General features: G+C 45.0%; 1 protein-coding gene across 4 annotated transcripts in view; it reads left to right on the top strand.

The window, feature by feature from the left end:
• The window catches only part of MPRIP (myosin phosphatase Rho interacting protein), a 144,120-nt gene that overhangs the window by 97,786 nt on the left and 23,892 nt on the right, over positions 1-22,442 (top strand). For 3 of the 4 annotated variants that reach the window (XM_088448142.1, XM_088448145.1, XM_088448144.1), the window contains exons 5-15: positions 717-801; positions 2,217-2,436; positions 3,109-3,262; positions 10,432-10,567; positions 11,820-11,924; positions 12,764-12,820; positions 16,017-16,085; positions 16,170-16,259; positions 17,596-17,705; positions 21,372-21,939; positions 22,069-22,185. In XM_088448142.1, the coding sequence (XP_088304268.1) occupies positions 717-801; positions 2,217-2,436; positions 3,109-3,262; positions 10,432-10,567; positions 11,820-11,924; positions 12,764-12,820; positions 16,017-16,085; positions 16,170-16,259; positions 17,596-17,705; positions 21,372-21,939; positions 22,069-22,185 (1,711 nt within the window). The remainder of the gene's footprint in view (positions 1-716; positions 802-2,216; positions 2,437-3,108; positions 3,263-10,431; positions 10,568-11,819; positions 11,925-12,763; positions 12,821-16,016; positions 16,086-16,169; positions 16,260-17,595; positions 17,706-21,371; positions 21,940-22,068; positions 22,186-22,442) is intronic. The other variant, XM_088448143.1, reaches the window with a different exon arrangement.

Genomic DNA, 22,442 nt, shown 5'->3' with positions numbered 1-22,442 from the left:
TGCTATGTGGATATCGCCGGAATGCTGGGCCCAGAGCTATTCCAATTCACAGCAATGAGAAGTCTGAATAGAAGCACTTAAGTCGGAGAATGTCGGTTCTCACGACTTAAGCAGGGTGTTTAGTCACAAAACCTGCGTTCTCCGAATAAAGTGCCGGCCGCGAGGCTGATAGTGCCGCTCTAAGCCGCCAAAACAGCCTCGCGGCCGGCACTTTAGTTGGGTTTATCCACACACCCTCAGGAGGGTGCAAGAAAAAATCCTTTAATCGGTCTAACATCGCAGTGAATTGAATAGCACCGGGACCAACATCCTGGCGCTATTCTCATCGCAATGAATTTAATCGCCTCCCCTGAGATATGTATCTTTTTTTGTTGCTTCAGTCTTGATCACTTTGCTGTTAGTTTGATGAAACGTGACTTAATAACATCGGTTTAGACTTGGCATTAGCAGTGATGTGTGCACAAACTTTCCTAATAAACATTTCTGTACGCCACAAGGATGAGCCCATAGGGGAACCATTAATCCTGCGCACTATGCGCTTTTTAGGTGTTGCGTGAATAATACATAGGTGTGAATGGGTCCAGTTGCTCGTGTTGTGGCCCTGATAAAATGCTACTCACTGTTTTATATAATAACATTGGGTTATCTTGGAGACTAATGTGGGGAAAATGCCTCTACGACTACGCATCTAAGTGTGCTGCCTCCGCTTCCCCCAGGTGGCTGGAAATGCTGGTCGTCTATCCAAAGACCAACAAGCAGAATCAGAAAAAGAAGAGGAAAGTGGAACCTCCCACGCCGCAGGTAACCCGGTCTCTCTGCGATGTTACATGTTTAACAAAATGTTATATCTTTTCCCACACCCGAGTGGGTGAAGAGAGTCTGTAGTGTGAGCCTCACAGGTCAGTGTAGTTATTGCAGCAGGTAAGGATCTAAGGAAGTGCAAGGTAGAGCACAGGGACCTGGACTCCATTCATTCTCCCGAATAACATGGGTGGCAGAGTAGGGGAGCTGCTGTGGAATTCCAACAGTCCCCACTAGCAGCCAGTCATGTCAGAGAGGATCTCTGTGCCCAGCCTTATGTACTTACTATACAGGGCAATAGGCCTTCTGTTGCCTGACTCATCCCATCTGACTCCCTTGTGCTGTGTGGGATCGCCGAGGCGCCAGTTTGGTTACATGTCTCGGGAGACTCGTGCCACAGAAGGGACAGCAAACCGCGCAAACATGGGGGACAGACGGAGTGATGACTTGCAGTATTGTGTCTCAGAACTGACAGTGGGCTACAACAGCATGGCTGCTCTCTGCATTTATACTGCAGTCACTGAGCCTGTGTGTGTTCCAGCCCTGACCAGTACTAGCGTTGGAGCTTATACAGATCTATTATGTTGTAGCAGTGATCGCTAAAGGGAAAAAAAAAAAGCTGTTATGTATAGTTTTATGTAACAGAGTTATACCGTTCTTGAATCATTAGGGCGCAAGAGGCACTTGTTTCATGGGAGTCTTTGGCCGATGGAGCAGTTTTTTGCCGTTGCTCGCTCGTGTTAATGTATGCAAGTAATATGGGATATCTGGTTTTCTCCCGGTTGTACAGCAGAGAGCCATTTCATTTACACAATTTAAAGTAAAATTAAAATAAATCTGATTTTATTAACTTGGTTATTTACTTTTTTAAATTGAAGGAAAACCGTATTGACCCAAAAAACTTTGTCTTGTATCTAAAATGGTGGTGAGTTCAAAGGCCGGAGAACCAGTATAAGTGAGGTATAGCGGCCATGAGATACAATGGGGCAGATGTACTAAGCCTTGCAGAGAAATAGTGGATGGGAATAAAGTACCAACCAATCAACTCCTAACTGTCATTTTTTAAACACAGCCTGTAAAATAACACTTAGGAGCTGATTGGTTGGTACTTTATGTCTTGCCAAGAGAGTTATGTGGTTTTTACTTTTTTTGATTGGAGGGATTATTAGTTATTATTTTATTAGATACCGAATTACTCAGAGATTACGTGTATGTAGACAGTGCACCTGCATACAATGCAAGTTTTCTATTGCATACTGTAATTGTTTCAGCATTTTAATGGTACTGTTTTATGTAGGTTGTCCTTTTATGTTACACTCGCAGTCTCTTCTCCATATTAGCCGAACTGTTCAATGATTGGAATTTATCTCTCTGTTACGATCATTTGATTGTCATGGCCCCTCTCTGAATATCAGGAACCTGGACCAGCCAAAATGGCAGCAACCAGCACCGGAATCCCCAATGCAGAAAAGGTTCCAGCCACCAAATCCACCCTCTGGCAGGAGGAGGCGAAGGGCAAAGACAGTCAGAACAGCAGTAGCGGCAGCAGTAGTCCCAACCAGAGCCCGGTCCAAATGCCCTCCTCCCCGAGTGAGCCCATGCCGGACAGCAAAGGCGGTACGTTTAATGCGGAAGGTAAAGTAGGACATGAGCCCCGCTGACTAGGACAGAGGTTCTGAACTACTTTCAGTCTCTTTATGTACTGTAATGTGTTATTGTTTATCAATAAAATGAATTGAATGTTATGGGTTGTAAGAAAAATATATATCATTTTTGTTGATAGTACACAATTGGTTTGCAGATAAAAGATGAAGATTCCGGTTTTTTTTGAACCAAGAACCATTGTGTTCTAGGGGTTGTCCGCTTTCGGGGACAGGTGGGGCTTGCCTGTTTAGTTCCTTTGGCCATGCTGACTATTCAGTGTGTGGGCATTCTGTATGAAAGGATGAGATGGTTATGTGCGGCTTGTCATTGGACTGACGCTGAAGTCCTCTGATGAGGAATACCTATAGTTTAATAAGTTTTTTTTTTTTGTTTGTTTGTTTTTTGGAACTGATGGAAATTCATCAGGTTTTACTTGTATAGTGGCTATATAGTGGAGGTTGCTACTTATAGGGACAGATTCAATTAGCCACAAGCCCCCATCGGCGCCATATGCGGTTGCATGTACTTGCAGGTATTATGGTAGCTAAAACATGGCTTATTTTTTCTCCCACCTCTTTGAGGAGCGACCAAAAATAACAGATGCTTCGTCACCCTGACATCCTGCAGAGTGTCATTGAACCTCGTTGTACCGTTACCTTCCAGATAGTGCCATGGTGAATGGAGACCGCGTTGACGGCGGACGCAAGACTCGAGTGGAAAGCGGCTATTTCTCATTAGAGAAGACTAAAGACTTAAAGACAGAGGAGCAGACCCCACAAGCCCCACCCTCGCCTTCCACCCCCAACGCACCCAGCAGGTATAGTGTCTACAATGCACTCGACCAGGAACAAGACCCCTTTCCTCCCCCAGGTAACGACCACTGCCAGCAGCAGGAAACGCAGCAGGTTGAGAGTGCGCCCCCCGGCCCTCTCTACATTGGCAACCGAGAATATGCCGCCCTAGCCGATGTCCCCCGAGCCCGCAGAATCACACACCGAGAAATCTTCCAGGAAGAGCGGAAGCGGCTGGAACAGAATACCCGGGCACGGAGCCCAGGGAGGGATGAAGTGGCACGTCTATTTGGCCAGCAAAGAAGGTGAGTTCTCCATGCAGATTTCTCCTGAATAATCTTACTGTAAATATCAGCCGTTCTGGGGACTGAAATGCGCTGGGGAGTGGGAGCAGCTGTAGGACTGGAATGAAATGTGACATACCTACTTTGAAACCTTTAACTTCAAATATATTTTTAATATTTTGGATGCTTTTTGTGGTGACCAGGAAGTTATCATGCTGTGGAATCTTTAGCTTCCTTTGTAATGTTAAGTAATATCTACATGGTTACTTTTCTACGATACCTATTATTAGTTTCTACGTTACCCAAGATAATGGCTCTGTGTGTTTTTGTCCTGTAAAAATAAAAAAAGTAAAGTACAATTTGTTTACCCATAAAGAGTTGTACACTTCTGGTCAACCACATCCTTCTCTATGTACTCCCCTCCCACCCCCTTTTCATGGGACAGCGGCAGACCTCTTGCTCAGTGCAGACCAGCAGGTGATCACTTTTGACCAGGGAACCTGTCAGTTCCTCTTTGTAGGGGTGGAGTACATAAAGGAGGGGGTCTAAAGAGAGAGAACTAGGCAACCAATGGCTCTCCAGCATTCAGCTGGCCACACATGCTCGGCACAAGAATAACAGGGGACCCAACAGTGGACAAATGCAGTGCCCTGGCTGTCTGGTGTGCAGGCCAAGCAGCTGGATGTATTCTGACTTCTCCTGGCTTAGTGCACAGGCCAGTGACAATCATGCCTGCTTATAATTGCAATTCCAGTCTGAATGTCAACATGGACATTAGGTCAACAAGTAAAATGTCTAAGCTCATGTCGACATTTAACATGTAGACACCAGAATGTCGACCGTTCATTTTTGTGTTCTTGCTATGGTAGTGCTATAAAAAAAACAAAAAACAAAACCCTGTATGTTGACTTTCTCCTGTCGACATGGTAAATTTCAACATTGACATTTGGAATGTTGACATTTAATACCACACCCAATAATTGATCTTACATGGGATTATCATCAGGCATTCCCTTGTTTTTGGTACCTCCTGCAGTCTCAGGCCCTGTATCCCAGACTGTATCCCAGCCTGTGTGACCAACAGAAAGCCCTAATTAATATCAGGAAGCGTCACTTATAACGATGTCCTTATTACTGCTATTATACAGTATATGTGGATCTCTGCTGTAAATGTATATGCCAGCAATGGCAGGACATAATCGGAAGGTAAATTAGGAAGTGGGGTTTTATAAAATGTAATTTCTTTGTAGAGCTGAATGAACAGCTAAATATAGGCCTGTGGCTAAATAACTGTGTATGCGCCACCTGACTTGCTGATGAGGGGTCCAGTACATGTGTACCTGCAGACTCTGACCAGCGGATAAGAACCTCCTTGAAGTTGTACAGAACTGCATGAAATAACTCTCCACTGCCTTCCAAGGGCTCAAACGGTCTCTACTAACCCACTAACCAGTCCCTTCTGGAGATATGAATGAATAACTAACTCACTAACCAGTCACATCTGGAGATATGAATGCCTAACTAACTCACTAACCAGTCCCTTCTGGAGATATGAATGCCTAACTAACTCACTAACCAGTCACATCTGGAGATATGAATGCCTAACTAACTCACTAACCAGTCCCTTCTGGAGATATGAACGCCTAACTAACCAACTAACCAGTCCCATCTGGAGATATGAACGTCTAACTAACCCACTAACCAGTCCAATAAGGAGATATTAACACTCTAAAGCCTATCTTACTTTGGCTGCGATTCTATTCAAAGCAATGCTGAATAGCCCTGGGAGGGAGCTCCTGGAACTATTCAATTCAGAGCGATGTTTGGTCTGACTAAAGGATTTCTTCTCGCACCCTCCCGAGGGTGCATGGAGAAATCTGACTAAAGTGCCGGCCGTACGGCTATTTGCTGGCTTAGCAAGGTGCTAAAAGCCTTGCGGCCGGCACTTTAGTCTGAGAATGCCAGTTCTCGCGTCTAAACACCCAGGTTAAGTTGCGAGAACCGTCATTCTCCGACTTAACATCGCGCTGAATTGAATCACTCCGGGAGCTCCCTCTCAAGGGCTATTCAGCATCGCTTTGAATTGAATTGCGGCCATTGAATCCTAAATGTCTATGCCACTTGCTACTTCAGGTTGGGTGACTGGTACACTGCTTCACACCTAATAAATGTTACTGCTGTGTGTGCTCTAATGTACGAATCTATGACTTGAGGGGCACCCTTGGAACAGCTATAGCAGGTTTAGGAATCCCATGTGCTAGCCTCATTCTCCTCCCAGCTCTTGTGGATTTCTGTCATCCACCACTATATGGTGAGGGTGTTCTGTCATGTCCATAGACTCCTCTCTACCACTTGTGATGCACTCTTTGAAAGCCACTATATTATATAAACTAAGCCTTTCGCTGTCTGTCACCAACCCACCGAGTGTATGTAATTTAACACTTTCCTCCTTGTCCGGGCGGTATTCTAGTGCAGTGGGTTATTAGTAGAAGAGGAAGTAGTGCAGTTTGAGCTAAATAGCTGACCCGGACAAATTATGTGACAAGCAGCAACATGATTGCTGGTACCATTGTGTCTCTATTGACTGACACCGTGTGTGTCTGAGCCAAGTTAATTAGGACATAGCATTGTCCTTCAGTAGATGATAATGTCTATCACATGGAACGGGGTGTGCGAGGGGGAGATGGGGAATCTGTCACCACAAGGTCACATTTTGTCTGGGCCAGTGTGTAGTGTTGTGGCTGGGGGAGTTCAGTATGTCATAGAGCAAAATGAAGCAACCATCGGCCCCGCCAGCAGTTGTGGAACCACAAATCCCAGCATGCCCATAGCTGTAGCTCTGTAACTATTGAAGAACCACAGCTTACCTAAGTATGTTATAAAGCGCCAATTATATGTTTCCCTTCAAGGGCAACTGAAGCTAAATTCTGTTCGGCCTGGGAGCCCCAATGCTCGGGAGTGTTCTGGGGATGGAATCTGCACGGCACATCCCCTGCTCTGTACAGTATCTGCTTTCCATCTGCTTTAATAACATTTTCTCATCTGAGTTTTTTTTTCCGTGCCAGAAGTTTAAAAGTAAAATAAATGTCTTGAAATACTTCAATTAAACATTTGCAAAACTGCCCTGAAGTATTAAGGCACTTACTGTATCTCTACCACACTACTGCAATCTATTATTTTGTATGACTGAATCAGCCAAAACTGTCATCCTGCTGTTTTCTGAACACTGTAAGCTCTAAATGTTACCTGAGCTACTGAGGAGTATACAGCTTAAGTGTGGCTGTACAATCTGTCTCATGATGGGCCAATCAAAATGATCTATTTTCTTACCCATCATGCTTTATTACCACTGATGCCAAACATTTACCCTGTAATGATGTTTGCCTGGCACGGAAAAGATCACATGATCTGCTTTAGACCTCTTTAATGGGCCACATCACCTGAGCACAGTGGAGGTAGCCCTTTTGGAGGCCATACCAGAAGTTGGCTTAGGGACTGGTGACTACATTGAGGCATGAGACAGAGAGTGTCTCATTGGTAACTAGTGAAGTGATAGGCTGATGAATTCTCATAAACACTGGTTGTGCCCACAAAATGGCTGCCTTCGCTGCGACTGGGTGTGCACCCATATCCTCTGGTCTGGCGTCTCTCAGCAAGACAGGTGATATAAATCCGCTGCCGCTCATTGGCGTCGCCTGTGTAATGACAGGATCTAGCGTCCAGACTAATGACAATCTCTGCCAATAATGCTCATTAGATGTGTTTGATCCGTTTGGGTGATTTATTCATGATGAACCCTTTGATTGTTGATTTCACTGATAATTTATGATTTATTGATTTTTATTATTTTTTGTTTTACCCCTTGTTTTCCTGGTTCAGTACACTCATTTTCCAGCCTTATTCTGTTTCCAGGTCTTGTTGCTCTTCACCTCCTCCTCCTGCTGTGCTGCTGCGCGAGGTGGCCATCTTTTCTGAGCCCGCTTCGCAGACATCTCCTCTTAGTGTCCGAGTGTATGAGACAAGAGATGTGACTTTCTGTCCTAGGAAAAACAAAAGTTTTATTTATTTTCCTCCCCCCTCTGAAAATCTGTTGTCTCTTCCGCTGACTCTGATTTTTAACTCCTTTGCCTGCCTGGGAGGGCGGTTCACTTTTACTGGCAATACAAAGTACTTGAAAGTTAACCTGTGGTATTGGGTGTATTTAATGCCATGGTACAAATAGTACATGTGCTGTAACCCATAGCAACCCGTTAGATGATTTCCTTCCTCTTGTTTAGTTAGACTAACGCTGTCCATTTTTTGGGCTGGTGACGCCACGTGGCCTGAGCATTGAGAGATATGACTTTTTCCAATATGGCGGCACACATTTTGGCCATATTGGGCAGCTCTTGACTCTTGGTGTTTGGGTGTGGTGTGATCGGATCACATGGGTGCCAGTTATGAACCAGTTAATCTCTATCCGTCATCCTGTTTGTTTTTGGGGCTATATATGTGCCAAGATCAGAACACGTTTTAATTATTGGCACCTGTAGTTATGCATTGTGCTAGCTTTGATGCAAGTCATATACATTGGTTGCTATGGGTAACAGTAAATGTATGTTTGCTTTGTGTTAAATGACATTGGATACTTTTAAAGTCATAGAAGAAATGCTGTTTAGATTTTTCTGGTGTATATTTCAAAGTGCGTTAAGTTGAAAATGAAAAGACAAAAATGAAACTGTTTAGTAACTTTAATACCCTTCTCAAATCTGACGAATAATCCAATGATTTCATCATGTCCGATAGAGTAAGACTGTCCCAAATTGACAATAAACTTGGTGATTGTGTAAGCCAGTGTGGTGGTTCTAGACCAAACACAACCAAGATTGATGCAATTGACCTTTCATAATAGCAGTGATTGATTAAATTGCATTAAAAATCCAGCAGACAATGACTGCAATCTGTGAATGCGTACGCACGCCAGCTGACCTCACTGATTGAGCCCACCCACCTGCTTTATGACTGCTGAACGGTGAGAGCCTTCCTGTCTGGCCAGAATGGCTGCAGATTTAGTGGGGGGGCTTCCATTTTTATTCTACAGGTAAAAAGACCACTTAACCGGGGGGACAGATAAAAAATCACCGCGTAGGTGGTCCCTCAAAATCCTTTCCCGTTAAATGCCAATATAGGTTTCTCCATGACGCTCCTCGCTGCCCATACTGTGCGACAGTCTGCCCAGTATTTCGCAAAGCGCAGCTTTTTACTCCGCAAGGAATTTGCAATTGTTTAATAAGCGGCTCCAGAGCCCAGGAGCAGACGTGGATTTAATGGCTCATAACTATGCGAGATCAAAACGTTTGCAGAGAAGAGACAGCTGCTTGATTGAACTACCTTGTGATCTTGTTAACTCGGAACAACTGGCAAAAATCCCCTGCTGCATAAAGTGTGTATAACCGCTGATCACTCAGGAAGTGGGGACACTGCAGTTATATCGGCTAAGGACTTAGCACCGGCCTGCAAAAGTCACACATTTCTTTATGGACTTCTCCAGTTCTTGAAAAAAAAAAATAGTCATAATTTTGGGGCTCATTAAGTACAGATGACCGAATCATCTTCAGAACAGAACTCTCCTTCAAAGACTTCAGCATTACTTTCTATAAACTGAAACACTTTCACAATTTTTTACTTTTTAAAGTCCTCCTTTGAAGTTTTTCCCTAAATTGAAAACACCCCACAGCTGACCTTCGATAATGATGATTGAAGTTACAACTTTGCACTTTTGTCTTTTCATCTGTTTAAGTTTTATTTGGTGCAGAGTGTATTCTATTGGGCGGTAGGCCCGGCTGCCATACCTACATTGGAGGCAGCCATGATCGTACAGAGGGCTCCCCGGACCTGAGCTCTGAGGGCTGTTTTATCCTGGGGGCTCTTCAGATTTTCTTATAGCCCCAGACGAAAACCGCCACAGGGATGTGAGCCAAAGTACCAATCACACACTGCAGTCAAGGGATTGCGGCTTGTGATTGGTCCTTCAAGTCACACCCCTCACCAGTGCCAATTAAAAGTAGTTAACAAAATGGATTTTTATTATAGAACTGGCTACGGGGGTAGAGGGGAGAGTCCTTGCACCCTGTTAGTGGCAGCTGATTTTTAAACAAAGATATTGGGTTGCTCTAGTTAATAAAGCAAGTTGTTTTACCATGTTTATATTTATTCAGTGCCAGCTGAGCTTTATCGGCGTTTATGTACAGAATAAGATGTTGACTTATAATGCATTGTTTATGAGCACTATTAATATACAGTCAAACAACCGAACCTCCTCATAAAGCGTTTTTATTGCTATTGCAAATACCATATAAAGGTGGTGGATGATCATTTTTATGGCGTTTATTTAAAATGCTAGCAACACCAACCAATAAAACAGTGTGCCATCAACACAGAGGGCAAATGTACACTAGCCCTGTAACATTGTTTTCCCTGCGGTGAATTGATTTAGTTTATCCATGCAGGAAGACATACCAGAGCAGGTAAAAACATGAAGTTGGGTTAAAATAATGTACAGACCCATCCAGAAGTCACCCTGCTAAATCTCCGCCATTTATCCCTTGCATCCGGCTCAGCTGAGCTAATGTCCTCTGAAGGAAGACAGAGAATGGATCCTATCGCTCAGACAATTTTAAATGATCCCGGTGTATGTGAAGTAGCTTTATAGTGACTGTTCTGTGTCAGGGATAAGGTACGCGATCTTGTCTTATTTGTTGGCGTTGCAGTCGCTTTAATACGCTTTCTATCTGGGAATGGTGACCTGAAGGAGCGGGTTCTATGTTTCTTTTTTTTACGTTGTATTCTGCCTGATGATGTGTATTTCCCTGTTCTCGGTTCGTCTGTGGTCTTAGCTCCACTCTCCTTTTTCCTCCCGTTCTGTGTCTCAGACGCTCTTTGGTCATCGAGAAGTTTGAAGCTCTGGATATCGAGAAGGCGGAACACATGGAGACCAGCTCTTCTGCGGCTCCCAGCAGTGAGGCCCGGCAAGGCCGCAGCGAGAAGCGCACCTTCCCTCGGAAACGGGTAAAGACCTTTTTTTTAGATTAATTTGTGGTAAGAGCTGAGAGAGAAGACCTTAACCTCCAATAATGTTTTACCCTTAGTTTAAAGAGAAGTTGGCGTGTCACCGTATTTGGGGAAGTAGGCGATGCCTGCATTTCAGCGCCTGTTTGGCGTAAGCCACGTTTCCTTCTCTGCTGCAGGACGGAGGACGTTGTATAGCGCTTGCTGGGATATTTGCAGCTTCCCAATTTTGGATTTATTTATTGTAATCGCTATGGGCTGCTTGCCCACTGGCCTTCCCCTGCTTACCGGGTGCACCTGATGGAGACATCTTGGGTGGTGTAACGCCACAGCCATTGGCCACTAGTCCTCCAACTAGAAAAAGCAGCATCCTGGAACCACCGGTGGGATTGGAGCGGAGAGGGTCTCCCATCACATGATATGGCTCTCGCTTTTGAAGACCGTGTATATACAGTTTTTGGAGACAAAGCCACCCTCATGTATTAGAAGAATTTACTCTTCCTTTCCTTGTGTCACTAGAACTCTCCATGTAGAGTAGAGCTTTCAATGGCTGCCATGTTAAACCTCCCTTCTCGTGAGAGCTGTTGTTAGAGCCTTATATGGTTTATGCCGACAGTACATACTGACACGCAGACTCATTTTAGTTTCTCTTTAAGTCTGGCGCAGTTGATGCTGCTGTTTCTGTGGGAAATAGTCTTTGCCTTTTGAAGGACTGAGCATGAATTTTACCTTTTAGAGTCCTTTCCATAATGGCAGTCCTATAATCCCTGACATTAACTGAGAACCCAGGTGCATTTTGGGCCTGATCCTGCGTTGCGCTCAAATCCGAATGTTGAAGCATCTTGAGCTTTTTAGGAAACGCACATGATCTGCATAAACATCTTAAAGTACTTACTGACGGTTTCTGCTTTGTCTTTTCCCTCTGGCCGAATGGGGTTACTGGGCGGCAGCAGCGGGTGCGTGTAAGCGAATCTGGTCATGGGTGTGCAGCCAGTGTTGCGACCTATTTTGTGTGTTTGCACAGAGCGCGCCATTTTCAGTTGCAGTTCTGCACTAAGCATGGGGGTTAGGCGTTAGTGCCGTATTCTTGCGGCCGGAAGGCTGCAGTTGGTGCAGCTTGTCGTATAGGACTTCTGATTTGTAATAGGTCCCTGGAATTGCATCTCAATACCAGGCCCTTTTGTCTCTTGTTCCATGCCAGTAGTTCCATTCCATTAAGCCGTCTCTTACCTCTCTGGCTCTCTCGTTACAGGATGAGACTGGGATGGCTTCTATTCCAGATGTTTCTGTCTCCCCTATGTCACAATACCGAAGGGCAAAATCCCTGGATCGCCGATCCACAGAGTCCTCAATGACGGTGAGGCAGCGAGTACCATGTGACCCCAAGCCTTGTCCCACTAACATGCATTCCACCCCCTGCGCGCACTCTATTGGTCCTCTGCTCCATAAAATGTGGCCACAGCTGTCCACCCATCTGTCATATGGAGTAGAGGGAACGCACAATAGTTGGGTCTCTTTATTTGACGATGGGCTTCTTACTTTATGCAAAGATATGTTTGGCATGTCTAGCTCAGACTGTGCCTCGCAAATAGCTGGCGTGCTGTGCACACAGGCGCCCTTGGAAACGTCTGTGCATTTGGGCCCCGTCTTTATTTAAATCCTAAATCTGAGCCTAAACCATACGGAGGGTTAACGGATGGAGAAGAGAAAATATTTTAGAATTGACAGCCCCCCCCCCAGACCACGATCCTCAGTGTATTTCAGTATATTTGGGAGCAGGAGTTATTCTGGTGTCAGTCATATGACCGGCTCCAGTGTATAAGAGGCTGAGGTGACACTCGTACAGAGAACATGAGCAGACTCCGGCAATGAAGCTGGATGACAGAAAGAAGGTTTGTAGGCTTTGTTGTGCTCAAGAGACCGAACTCATCCACATCCCCTCCCCCCCCCCCCCCCCCCTGAATGAAGCATCTGTAGTTGGGTGCTATACAAGAATAGTCTTGTGTGAAGCAGAGGGGTTAGCTTACAAACATATTTATGTTGGTGAACACACACGAACAGCTAACATACCTGAAAGAATGTTCCTCTCATTGTAGCGCTAACTGAACATAACCCTCAAACAGAAAGGAAATCTCAGGGGCTTATGGGTAATGCTCTGCGTTTAATATACTAATTTTATTCTGATTTTATCTTCAGCCCGACCTTTTGAATTTCAAGAAAGGCTGGTTGACCAAACAGTACCAGGATGGGCAGGTGAGTCCCGATTTTTTTTTTTTTTTTTTTTTACAGAGGAATAAACACTGCAGACAATGCAGAGTTATACTTCTTTATCTCTTTACTTAGGGTGCATGCAAGAATAGGAATATTTTTTTGCTGGGGAGGGGGGGGGGGGGGTGTTGCATTTTCATTGAGCGCAAGCAGCACCGTGGGCTGGTTATGATGCAGTTCCAGCTCGTGGTGGCGCGTTTCGTTTTACGTTGTCGCTCACAAGGTGCCTGTGTGATCCTGCTAACATCATCTTTTGGTCTTACTAATAGCAAATCCTTACAATGTGCCAATTGTCCTTTTGTGTAATATGTTCAATAACCTGGAACAGATACAGACCATGTGCGTAACCACTAGTTCCAGCATGTATTGGTGGCCTGAAGGTGGCATGGCATGCTGGGACTTGCAGTCAGTTAGACAGCCTGACTTAGCAACTGATAAGTGGTGAACTATTGGTAAGAAATGATGATATACCTTACGTCAAAAACATTTAGTCAGTTAGCATGTGCGAGATTGACAATCACATTTTTATGCACAGATTCTATATCCATATTCTACTTTTTGTTGTGAATCTTAGGAAACACGGGTATTGTGAACAGAACGTATACGTTCTACAACTATGGGGTCTATTTACTAAGCAGTTTCAGGAGACATAGTGAAAAGTGATAAGGTGCCAGCCAATCAGCTCCTAACTGTCATCTCACAGGCTGTGTTTGAAAAATGACAGTTGGGAGCTGATTGGCTGGCACCTTATCACTTTTCACTCTGTCTCCTAACACTGCTTAGTAACTAGACCCCTATATCCGTAAGTGCATCTGTTATGCGTCCCCGAGCGCTGACCGTTTTCATCAATGTCAATTCACACTTTGCATCAGGTTTGTCTTGTTGTAGGACAAGGGTTTTCAAAGTGTTCACTGTCAGGGGACAGCAGCTACTTACCTTCAACAATTCGTACAGCGTCGGTCTGATCACTAAGCACCACATATTATGATCGTTCCTCCACCCCGTATTCTTGTGCAGCTGTGGGGGAGGGGGGGTGTCTGTATTGCAAAATTCCCCCTGTACCAGCCATCAAAAAATCTGACCGTCTGCTAAGAGCCTTTAATATTAAAAAAAAAAAGTGGCTTAGTGTTCTATGTACTAAGCCTTGGAGAGAGATAAAGTACCAACCAATCAGCTCCTAACTGTCACGTCACAGGCTGTTTGAAAAAAATGACAGGAGCTGATTGGTTGGTACTATATCTCCGTTCACTTTACCGCTCTCCAAGGCTTAGTACATATACCCCTTAGTTTTAGCAATGTCATAGTGTTAGTATACTCAGAGCTAGAAATGTACACGTACGACTGGTAAAGGACCTGTTACCAGGAAACCTCTCTCCAGCCCTGATGTACAGCAGGTGTACAGTGCTCCCAGTGACTGAGACTCTTCCAACCAGATGGGGGGGGGTCCTGCACCCAGCATAATATTGTACTCCTCCCCTGTGTGGCTGCATGGGTGCATACAGTAACCATACAGCATGCTCTGTGAGGAACAGGGAGCCTGAGGTTGCGCTTGTTGTGATGTGAGCTGGAAGTTATGCAGACGCTGTGTGTGTGCAAGCAGAGGCAGGGAAGGGAGGAGGGGGTGGTTACATCATGACCTTATTACAGCTGCCAGCTGCGGCCCCCCTGGGACTGCGGGATACTGGGAGCCGGGGAGGAAGAGAATCGCTCGGGATACTGTTACAGTATTAGCAGACACTCCGAGATGGATTTAGCATTTGCTGGGAGTTAGTAGCACAAACACGGCTCTATTTGTGTGAGGGGGTGGGCCTGCTCCTGCAGCCGCCAGCTAGTGCTTCCTTGTTCACCAACACTAAGATAAAATCCTGGTGTGAACTTTCCTCTCTACTGTGTTGTTGAAGAAGTGATTAAACAATGGATGTACTCTGCTTTCCCCGCATTGTCTACAGTGGCGCTGGTCTTAGTGTGTCTCTTGCAGAGATGTGACATTGCTAGTCTGGTATCCCAGGGAGGCACGTTTGAGGATCTGGGGTATCCCTGTGGTTTAGTGAGACTCGAATATAACGCGTCTACAGGTCACATATTTCCATGAACCATAAATAAGAGACAATATACGATCATCAGGTCAGGTAAATGCCAGCCACAGAGTAAAGTCCCCCATACATGGTGCGATACAGCAGCCGATCTGACGGATTGGCACGATATCGCTGCTATATCGTACAGTGTGTGGGCATCTCATCGGCCAGTGTGCGCTCCCGTGGGATCGCACATCCAGATCTTACTGCATGTTCACTTGATCTGAGGATGCAATGTGCGATCCCATGCAGCGCTATATACGGGCGGGGAAGGGGGGTGCGGCATATCGGGCGGTCGGCCACCCGATCGCTTTGTGTGTGGGGATCCCTCAATATGTCAACGGTCGGATCGCAAGGTGCATATCGCACCGTGTATGGGGGCCTCTAGTTTTCCTGCATATTTTGCGGGACCAACATGACCGATTTTAGTCGTGCTCAGATGGGCCGTTTAGGTTGCGGGAAGTTGATTTTCGGGGTCCCATATATGCATGGCTCGGGGGATGTCACATAGTGATGCTACTTCCCTGATTCGCTTAACACTGCACCCCAAGTGTGTGGGGCCCTATTTGTTAGTTGGTGTGACATGCCTTAGGCCAATACTGGCTGCAGTGCACTTCACAGGCCAGTGATAGATCCTATATAAACTTATAATATTACATGGTCCCTGGATAATAAAGGGCTATACTCTACTATCCAAAGAGAGAAGAGCTTTCTGCCAACTTCTACAGTCACCAAGAGACAATGGTAGACTATAAACAATGCTCTCCTGTCTCTCCAGGCGGGTGGACTATTCCTAAACACTGCTGCACTGCCACCTGCTGGTCAGGGGGATGCAGTCGTCGCCATCCAAATTTTGGGCACACCTAATGTAATGATTTTGGGGTCATTTTGCATTGGAGGAAGTGTTTTAGCAAATGGATATTTTTTCAGGTTTTCTCTTTGTTATAAGAAAAGAAAAATCAATATCAGTCAATCACGGCTCTCGTTCTGCATTGGATAGGAGAGGTTTATGGACTTGATTGTAAAATTATATTTGTTTATAGACCAAACATTCAGTTCTCTTTAGAGCAATAAGAATAATCATTTACTTGTATGATAACTCCTAGTGGAAGAAGCATTGGTTTGTGCTGACCGACCAGAATTTGAGATATTACCGAGACTCGGTGGCAGAAGAGGTGAGTGAGAACTTGGCAGAGTCTGCTCTCGATCTCATTCTCTCTTCCAGCCACTTAGCGTTTCCTTTCTCTCTGACTACCCAGGCCGCTGACCTCGATGGGGAAATTGATCTGTCCACCTGTTACGATGTCACGGAGTTTCCAGTCCAGAGAAATTATGGATTCCAGATTCATGTAAGAGATCTTTTACCCTTGTAGCGCATTGTGATAGTTTGTGGGTATTGTAGAAACTTTCACACTGAGCGCAAGGGCCTTTACTTTTCCATAACTCCTCCCACTTACCATCAATTACTAAAGTCAAATCCAGTGCCCCCTAATAATGAAACCTTTACTGGCTGAGCTGTGCAACGTATGCTTAGCCTCTGTATACCTGACTTCATCATTCATATCCTAATGCATCACATAGGCAAGCAAATGCTTCCTCTGCAACTCCTGTTCCGCCAAAGCTCCAACTAGTCACATGGGTTGTTATCGCTATGATTCTGCCACGTTTTCTTTAGGAATGTTGGAATATGTAGGTTGTGGTACAATTTTATATTGGCACAAAGAAAGACAAATCACAGGTGCACAACTCCAAATAACTAATTATATATAAATACATTATGCAATAAAATGTAGGTAATAAATAGATTTTTTTAGCATAATCATGGCCAAGGTTATGGGCCTACCCACCATATCCAGGTAACCCCTGTAGGTTATATATGCAGCCGGAGCTGCTCTTGCCTATCTTATTTCACACTTCACCTTTCTCATTAGAGCGATGCCCTGGGGTGGCTCGGCTGAGCTGGTTTGGGGGGGGTCCTGCGCTCTGGATTTGAACCATAGTATGTTAGGGACCTACCCTACAGAGGTTACCTGGATATGGTGGGTAGGCCCATAACCTTGGCCATGATTATTCTAAAAATCTCTATTACCTACATTTTATTGCATAATGTATTTATATATAATTAGTAATTTGGAGTTGAGCACCTGTGATTTGTCTGTTTTTGTGCCTGCATTAATAGTCTCAACAGGTAGCACCTCCCATTATATATATTCAGGGTGTGCAGTCTAGTACCCTTTCCTATACGCAATTTTAAAGTGTTTGCATTCGTATTCTAGATTAGTTTTTTAAAGGGGCTGATTCAATTAAACACGTTGTGCAGCTGCACATCACGCGATGTTCGGCTGCGCCGATATGCCTATTACGGTAGGCAACATCACATTATCCTGCGCAACTCTACGGGTTGCAGGCAAAGACCTACAATGTTGCAGGACAGTGCGTTTTAATTGAATCGGCCCCACTCAATATAGGCGCTCCGTTCACTAGGGACTAGTGAGAACACCGCCACATGAGACGTGAAATGCCTTAGTATTGTCACTGGTTTCGTGCCTGGATTTTCACAACGGCTGCCTCCGCTGTGCATCCAAGGGGTACACTTTATCCCCCCTCTCAGAGAGAAATGTACCAAGAGATGGTTGCTAAGCCCACAAGGCGTAGGCCATTCTGATAGGACTCTGCTTTGTTCAGACAAAAGAAGGGGAGTTTACGCTGTCCGCAATGACCTCGGGGATTCGGAGGAACTGGATACAGACCATTATGAAGCATGTGCGACCCAACACAGCCCCTGACGTCACCAGGTGAGGCCCGCTTGTAATATGCCCCTGTCACAGACCTGGGGATCACCATCTCTCTCACATTCTATATATATATATATATATTTCCTCCTTTTTATAAAGTACCCGCTTCTTCCATGTCCCAGATTCTGTCTCCTCCTTCCCGTCCCCTTCTTCCTGCTCTCATTCCGCCATCTCTTTAATTTCCATGCAAACCCCAGGAAAAGCTTCTCTCTGAAACTATCTGTGCTGAAGCCCAGGTTGGAAAGCTGTGTTCTCTCCTGTATTAACGTCTTGTGGTTTGTATTCGTTGTGGTTCACTGCATGCTTTTTGCTTCTGATGTCTCAGGGCTTCTTTCCAATGAGCTTTATCCTCCAGTGCATCTGTCACCTACACGGCTGAGGCAGCCATCTTGTGGGCATAACCGATAGTTAAGCCACATTCTCATGACTATTGGTTAAGCCCACCAAAATGGTCGCCTCCACTGGTGTGCTTTTCAGGGAGATGAAGGTACGCGGTTGTCAAGCTGTAAATACCCAACGGGACGTTATGGTCCTAGATACATGCTTGCTGTCACCACATCCTGGCATGGCAATGATCTGCCTGCTCTGCCTTCGTCACACCGGCACCGTACAGGCATCAGTCACACAGGCTGACATAGCGGCGGACGCTGAAGTCGTTTTTGGCTACTTGCCCGCCTCTTGGCAGACATGCATGAAGTATGTTTTTGTTTTTTTGTCTTCCATTCCAGCGCCATATTTAGTTGGCGTAGGTGCTATGCGCAGAGGTGCCCAGAAAGCATGTGCCACGTAGAGCTTTATAAACCACGCAGAGCATCATGGACATTTTCATTGCACTGGTTAAAGGTATATCGGCTGTAAAGTGCACTTGTTGCCCGCACGCAGTGGATGTGACCATTTTGAAGGCTCAACCTCTATTCAGCCGAATGCAGCCCATTACTATATCATACCTCCTCATGCAACACTCCTGTCTACATGATGTCGGGAATTGCTAGGCTACATCTAGTTTTTGGTATCTCCAATGTGTGTCTGACAGCTGCATTTATTTATTTAGGCAGCAGCAGGCGGTATGGCTGAGCTCTACGTTGTGCCAACCCCTAATTTCTACTAACTATAGGGCAGACCTGTACCATGTGACACCACATAACCTAAAGTAGGAGGGATCAAATCTGGACACTGCTGCTAATTTATAAGCACACGGTATAAAACCTTTTCACGTTCGATAATTTCATTATGTTCTGCTGACTCTGAGTGACTAAATCATATCACGAAAAATTCACCCACTGTGCTATTGTTAATATTGCATATCTGTAGCACAACTCCCGGAACCCCCAATAAGAAATGCATCTCGTTTTCCTACATCCTTGTGATGTGATGCAGGAAATGTCTTTAATGCTGGCCATACGCCCTAAAATATAACAGCTGATCGCATACAGTTCTCCGATATTTCAGCACCTATAGACCTAAAATAACCCGACTCCCCCTGCTGGCAGTGCTACTGGGCAAGTTCATAAATATGGTCTGGTTATAGCCTCCAGTATTCCCTAGCGGTCTGCGCATCAAGACGTCATTCTGTGTGTAATACGATGGGATCAAAGTGAGCCCACAGACGCCCCCCCCAAAAAAATAGACTGCACCTTGACAAACCTCCGTCTTCATGGTTGAAGAGTAAGTCGCCCACCTATACAGGTTGGAAAGCTTAATCTGGGATGCCACTATAGGGTGAAGTATAGTTCTTGTTCCTAAATCCCGTGGGGAGGCAGGGCATTGCTGCCGACTTAGAGTGGGTACATCTCTACTATGTTGGTGATTAGATTGCAGAATGTATGGGGGGAAAAAAAATAACATAGTGTAAAATAATCTGGCAGGAGATAATATAGAATTTATGTTCTGCCATAATGGTACCAAGGCTCCATACCCTCTCCCCAAGAAGTAGATTATGTTCAGTATCCCTGCAGTTTGGGAGAAAATCATCCCCCAATTGGTGCATTAATGGTAATCCTGGCTCACATTTATTCTATATATAGCGCCTACAGTACATCTAATGCAGTGCTTTACAAAGTTTGTGTCCTCCATGGCCCAGTGATGCGATGCTGGCAGTCTAAAGGCATTATCACGTGGATACAGACACATATTCGGGTTAATTGGGTTTTAAACTTTGGCAAGAAACCCAAGCCGGTTGGATTCGGTTCCACTGTTGTGAGACAGCAATGCTAACCACCATGCCACTATACTGTCTTGCACTGTTTAAACACCTTAACAGTCATGTGTTTATAGGTAAGTAGATCCACCGGACATGCGTTCCCATTCTCTTCTCTGAAATCTGAGTTGTCTTGTTGTGGGGCTTTTCTATCTTGCATCACTCCGAAATGGGGAATAAGAGGAGGGCAGGTGCAGAGAAATGTGAATCGGCACAGATCTGCCTGGTTGGCTCGTAGTGTTCTAAGGTGTATCTTGATGACCAGTATATTGAAACAATGATTTAACAGTTTTGTGTTATGTAGTCATATGAGCCTGCTCTGCAATGCTTTTTGGCCCATCTCAGCAGCTGTTTAGTCATTCACTTTAGCTGTGAGATATTTGCTGTATTTTTGAATTGGGTAGAAAATGTTTTTGGACAAGGCTGCGGTGCACAGAGGAGGGGGAAGGTTCAGCACCTTTTTTTTTTTTTTTTTTTTTTTTTTTTTTTTAACCTCCTTGCGTCATTTATATAAATGCATTTTAAGATTGGCAGCCTTTGTGTGTTTTGGTTTTTTTTTAGCGAAAAATTGATTCGTTATATTTTTTATAATATGGAAATTATTTATTTTTGCAATCTTTTTTTTTTTAATTATTTTATTTTATTTGGGGTATACAGTCATGCTAAATGTGACGTGTAGCAACACTGTTTAATAACCTCCATTTTAACCACTTAACCAGCTAATCATTTTTCCGAAAACCACGCAGAAATGGTCTGGGGGGTTTTTTATGATTGAATTAGGTCAAGAATATCTAATTATAACTTATTCAATAGGATTAAAAAAACAAACAAATAAAAAATGTTTTCTTTTCTTGAAACCCACATTAATATAATTAAAAAAAATATATATATAAATATATATCAACTGCTGATGTATCGGAATATTACGATTTTACATTTCCCTGGAGGCTGCTCTACTCTGCTGCCGGGCTACCCGATCAGCAGTGATCGGCAGTACGGGGGACTGTGCAGGGATGCAGAGGGGCCGGGAGGTGTCTCTGCCTTTGGCGGCTGCTAGAAGATTATCTTCCGGCAGCCGCCCAGTGGGCATTTCTGACTGGTCGGAATGTTTGCAAACGTCAGGTAACGCACAGCCTGTCGTGGCCACAAACTATGTGAACACGCCAGGCAACACTAGATCTTGTTTTGTGCACTTTCCACATACCTGGTCTTTTCTGTGGCCCGATCTTTTTCTTGCTTATTACACCTTTTGTTGTCCGTTTATTCTTAACCTTCCGTTCCCTCCTTTGGATTGTTCCTGTCTCATTCTCTCCTGTGTATATATTCTGTTGTACAAATGGAAACATCTGCCTGCTGCTCCTGCCTTGCACTGTCCTCCTGCTTGAGGCTTCCCGAGTTGGGAGATACGATCTCTGTGGGTTTAATAAGACCTGTGTACTTATGTGTGTGTTTTTGTTTGTGTTAACCAGCTCCCTGCCCGAAGAAAAGAGCAAAACTCCGTCTTCCTTCGTCTCCAGCTCCATGCCGAGCGAAAAGCAGGACTCTGAGCACTCCGATGCAGACGGGGAGCAGAAGAGGAGCCGAGCCCGGGAGCGCAGGAGGGAAGGGCGATCCAAAACCTTTGACTGGGCAGAGTTCCGCCCCATTCAGCAAGCATTGGCCCAGGAAAGGGCCCAGGCAGCCGAGGCCATGAAGTCCATATCTTACGACACCACCGACTCGAAGTCTGATCTAGGGGAGCTGGAAAGGGAACGAGCTCGCAGGAGAGAAGAGCGCAGGAAAAGGTTCGAGAGCTCAGACTCTGTGGAGGAGTCAGCGGGAGATGATGCATCCCGAATGGAGGTGGATAAGGGACCGGCGATGTCCGATTCCATTGACATCAGGCCACATGTTCAAGTGGAGATTGAGCAGCGCTGGCAACAAGTGGAGACCACTCCTCTAAGGGAGGAGAGACAGATACCTATCTCTCCCCTGCCTTTGTCCAATACTTCTCCTAAACACCCCGCAGATGACATCACTTACATCTTGGAGAAGCAGGTAAAAGAAAAATATCAGTGTCCTAACTTCAATCACATAGTCCAGAAATAGGTTGTCCTGTGTATAATCTTCTAGAGAGATGATCTCACCTTCTGCATTTTCTGTTGCTTTTGTCCCGCCGTGGCCCAGCTTGAGCAGAGTCAGAAGGAAGTGTCCGACCTCCTGGCCGAAAACCTGGCGCTTCAGCAACGACTGAAGGAAGCTTTGGATCAGCAGCACAGTGCCAGGGACGGATACGTGTTACAGGTACCTACCGCGCTTCCTTCTTGCCTGATAAAACCTGTTCACTGCCACATAGTGAGCCCCTCTCTCGGCAGTGAACATGTTCTGTAGTGTTAGAGCAGTCTATAGTATTTATCTGTGCATGCCCTTCTGACGCCTCTTTACAGCTGCATTCAGCTTGCTTCTTACCCTTTCATAACAAATGTAAAAAAAAAATATTTGTGCGGCAAATAACATAACTCAAAAATTTTTGTTTTCTTAGCGTAGCTTCAAATTCTATT

The sequence above is a fragment of the Taudactylus pleione genome, unplaced genomic scaffold (genome assembly GCF_031769625.1).
Source record: "Taudactylus pleione unplaced genomic scaffold, aTauple2 ptg000451l, whole genome shotgun sequence".
Lineage (NCBI taxonomy): Eukaryota > Metazoa > Chordata > Amphibia > Anura > Myobatrachidae > Taudactylus > Taudactylus pleione.
The sequence above is the reverse complement of the archived record's forward strand: the minus strand, read 5'-3'. Positions and strand labels throughout refer to the sequence as shown.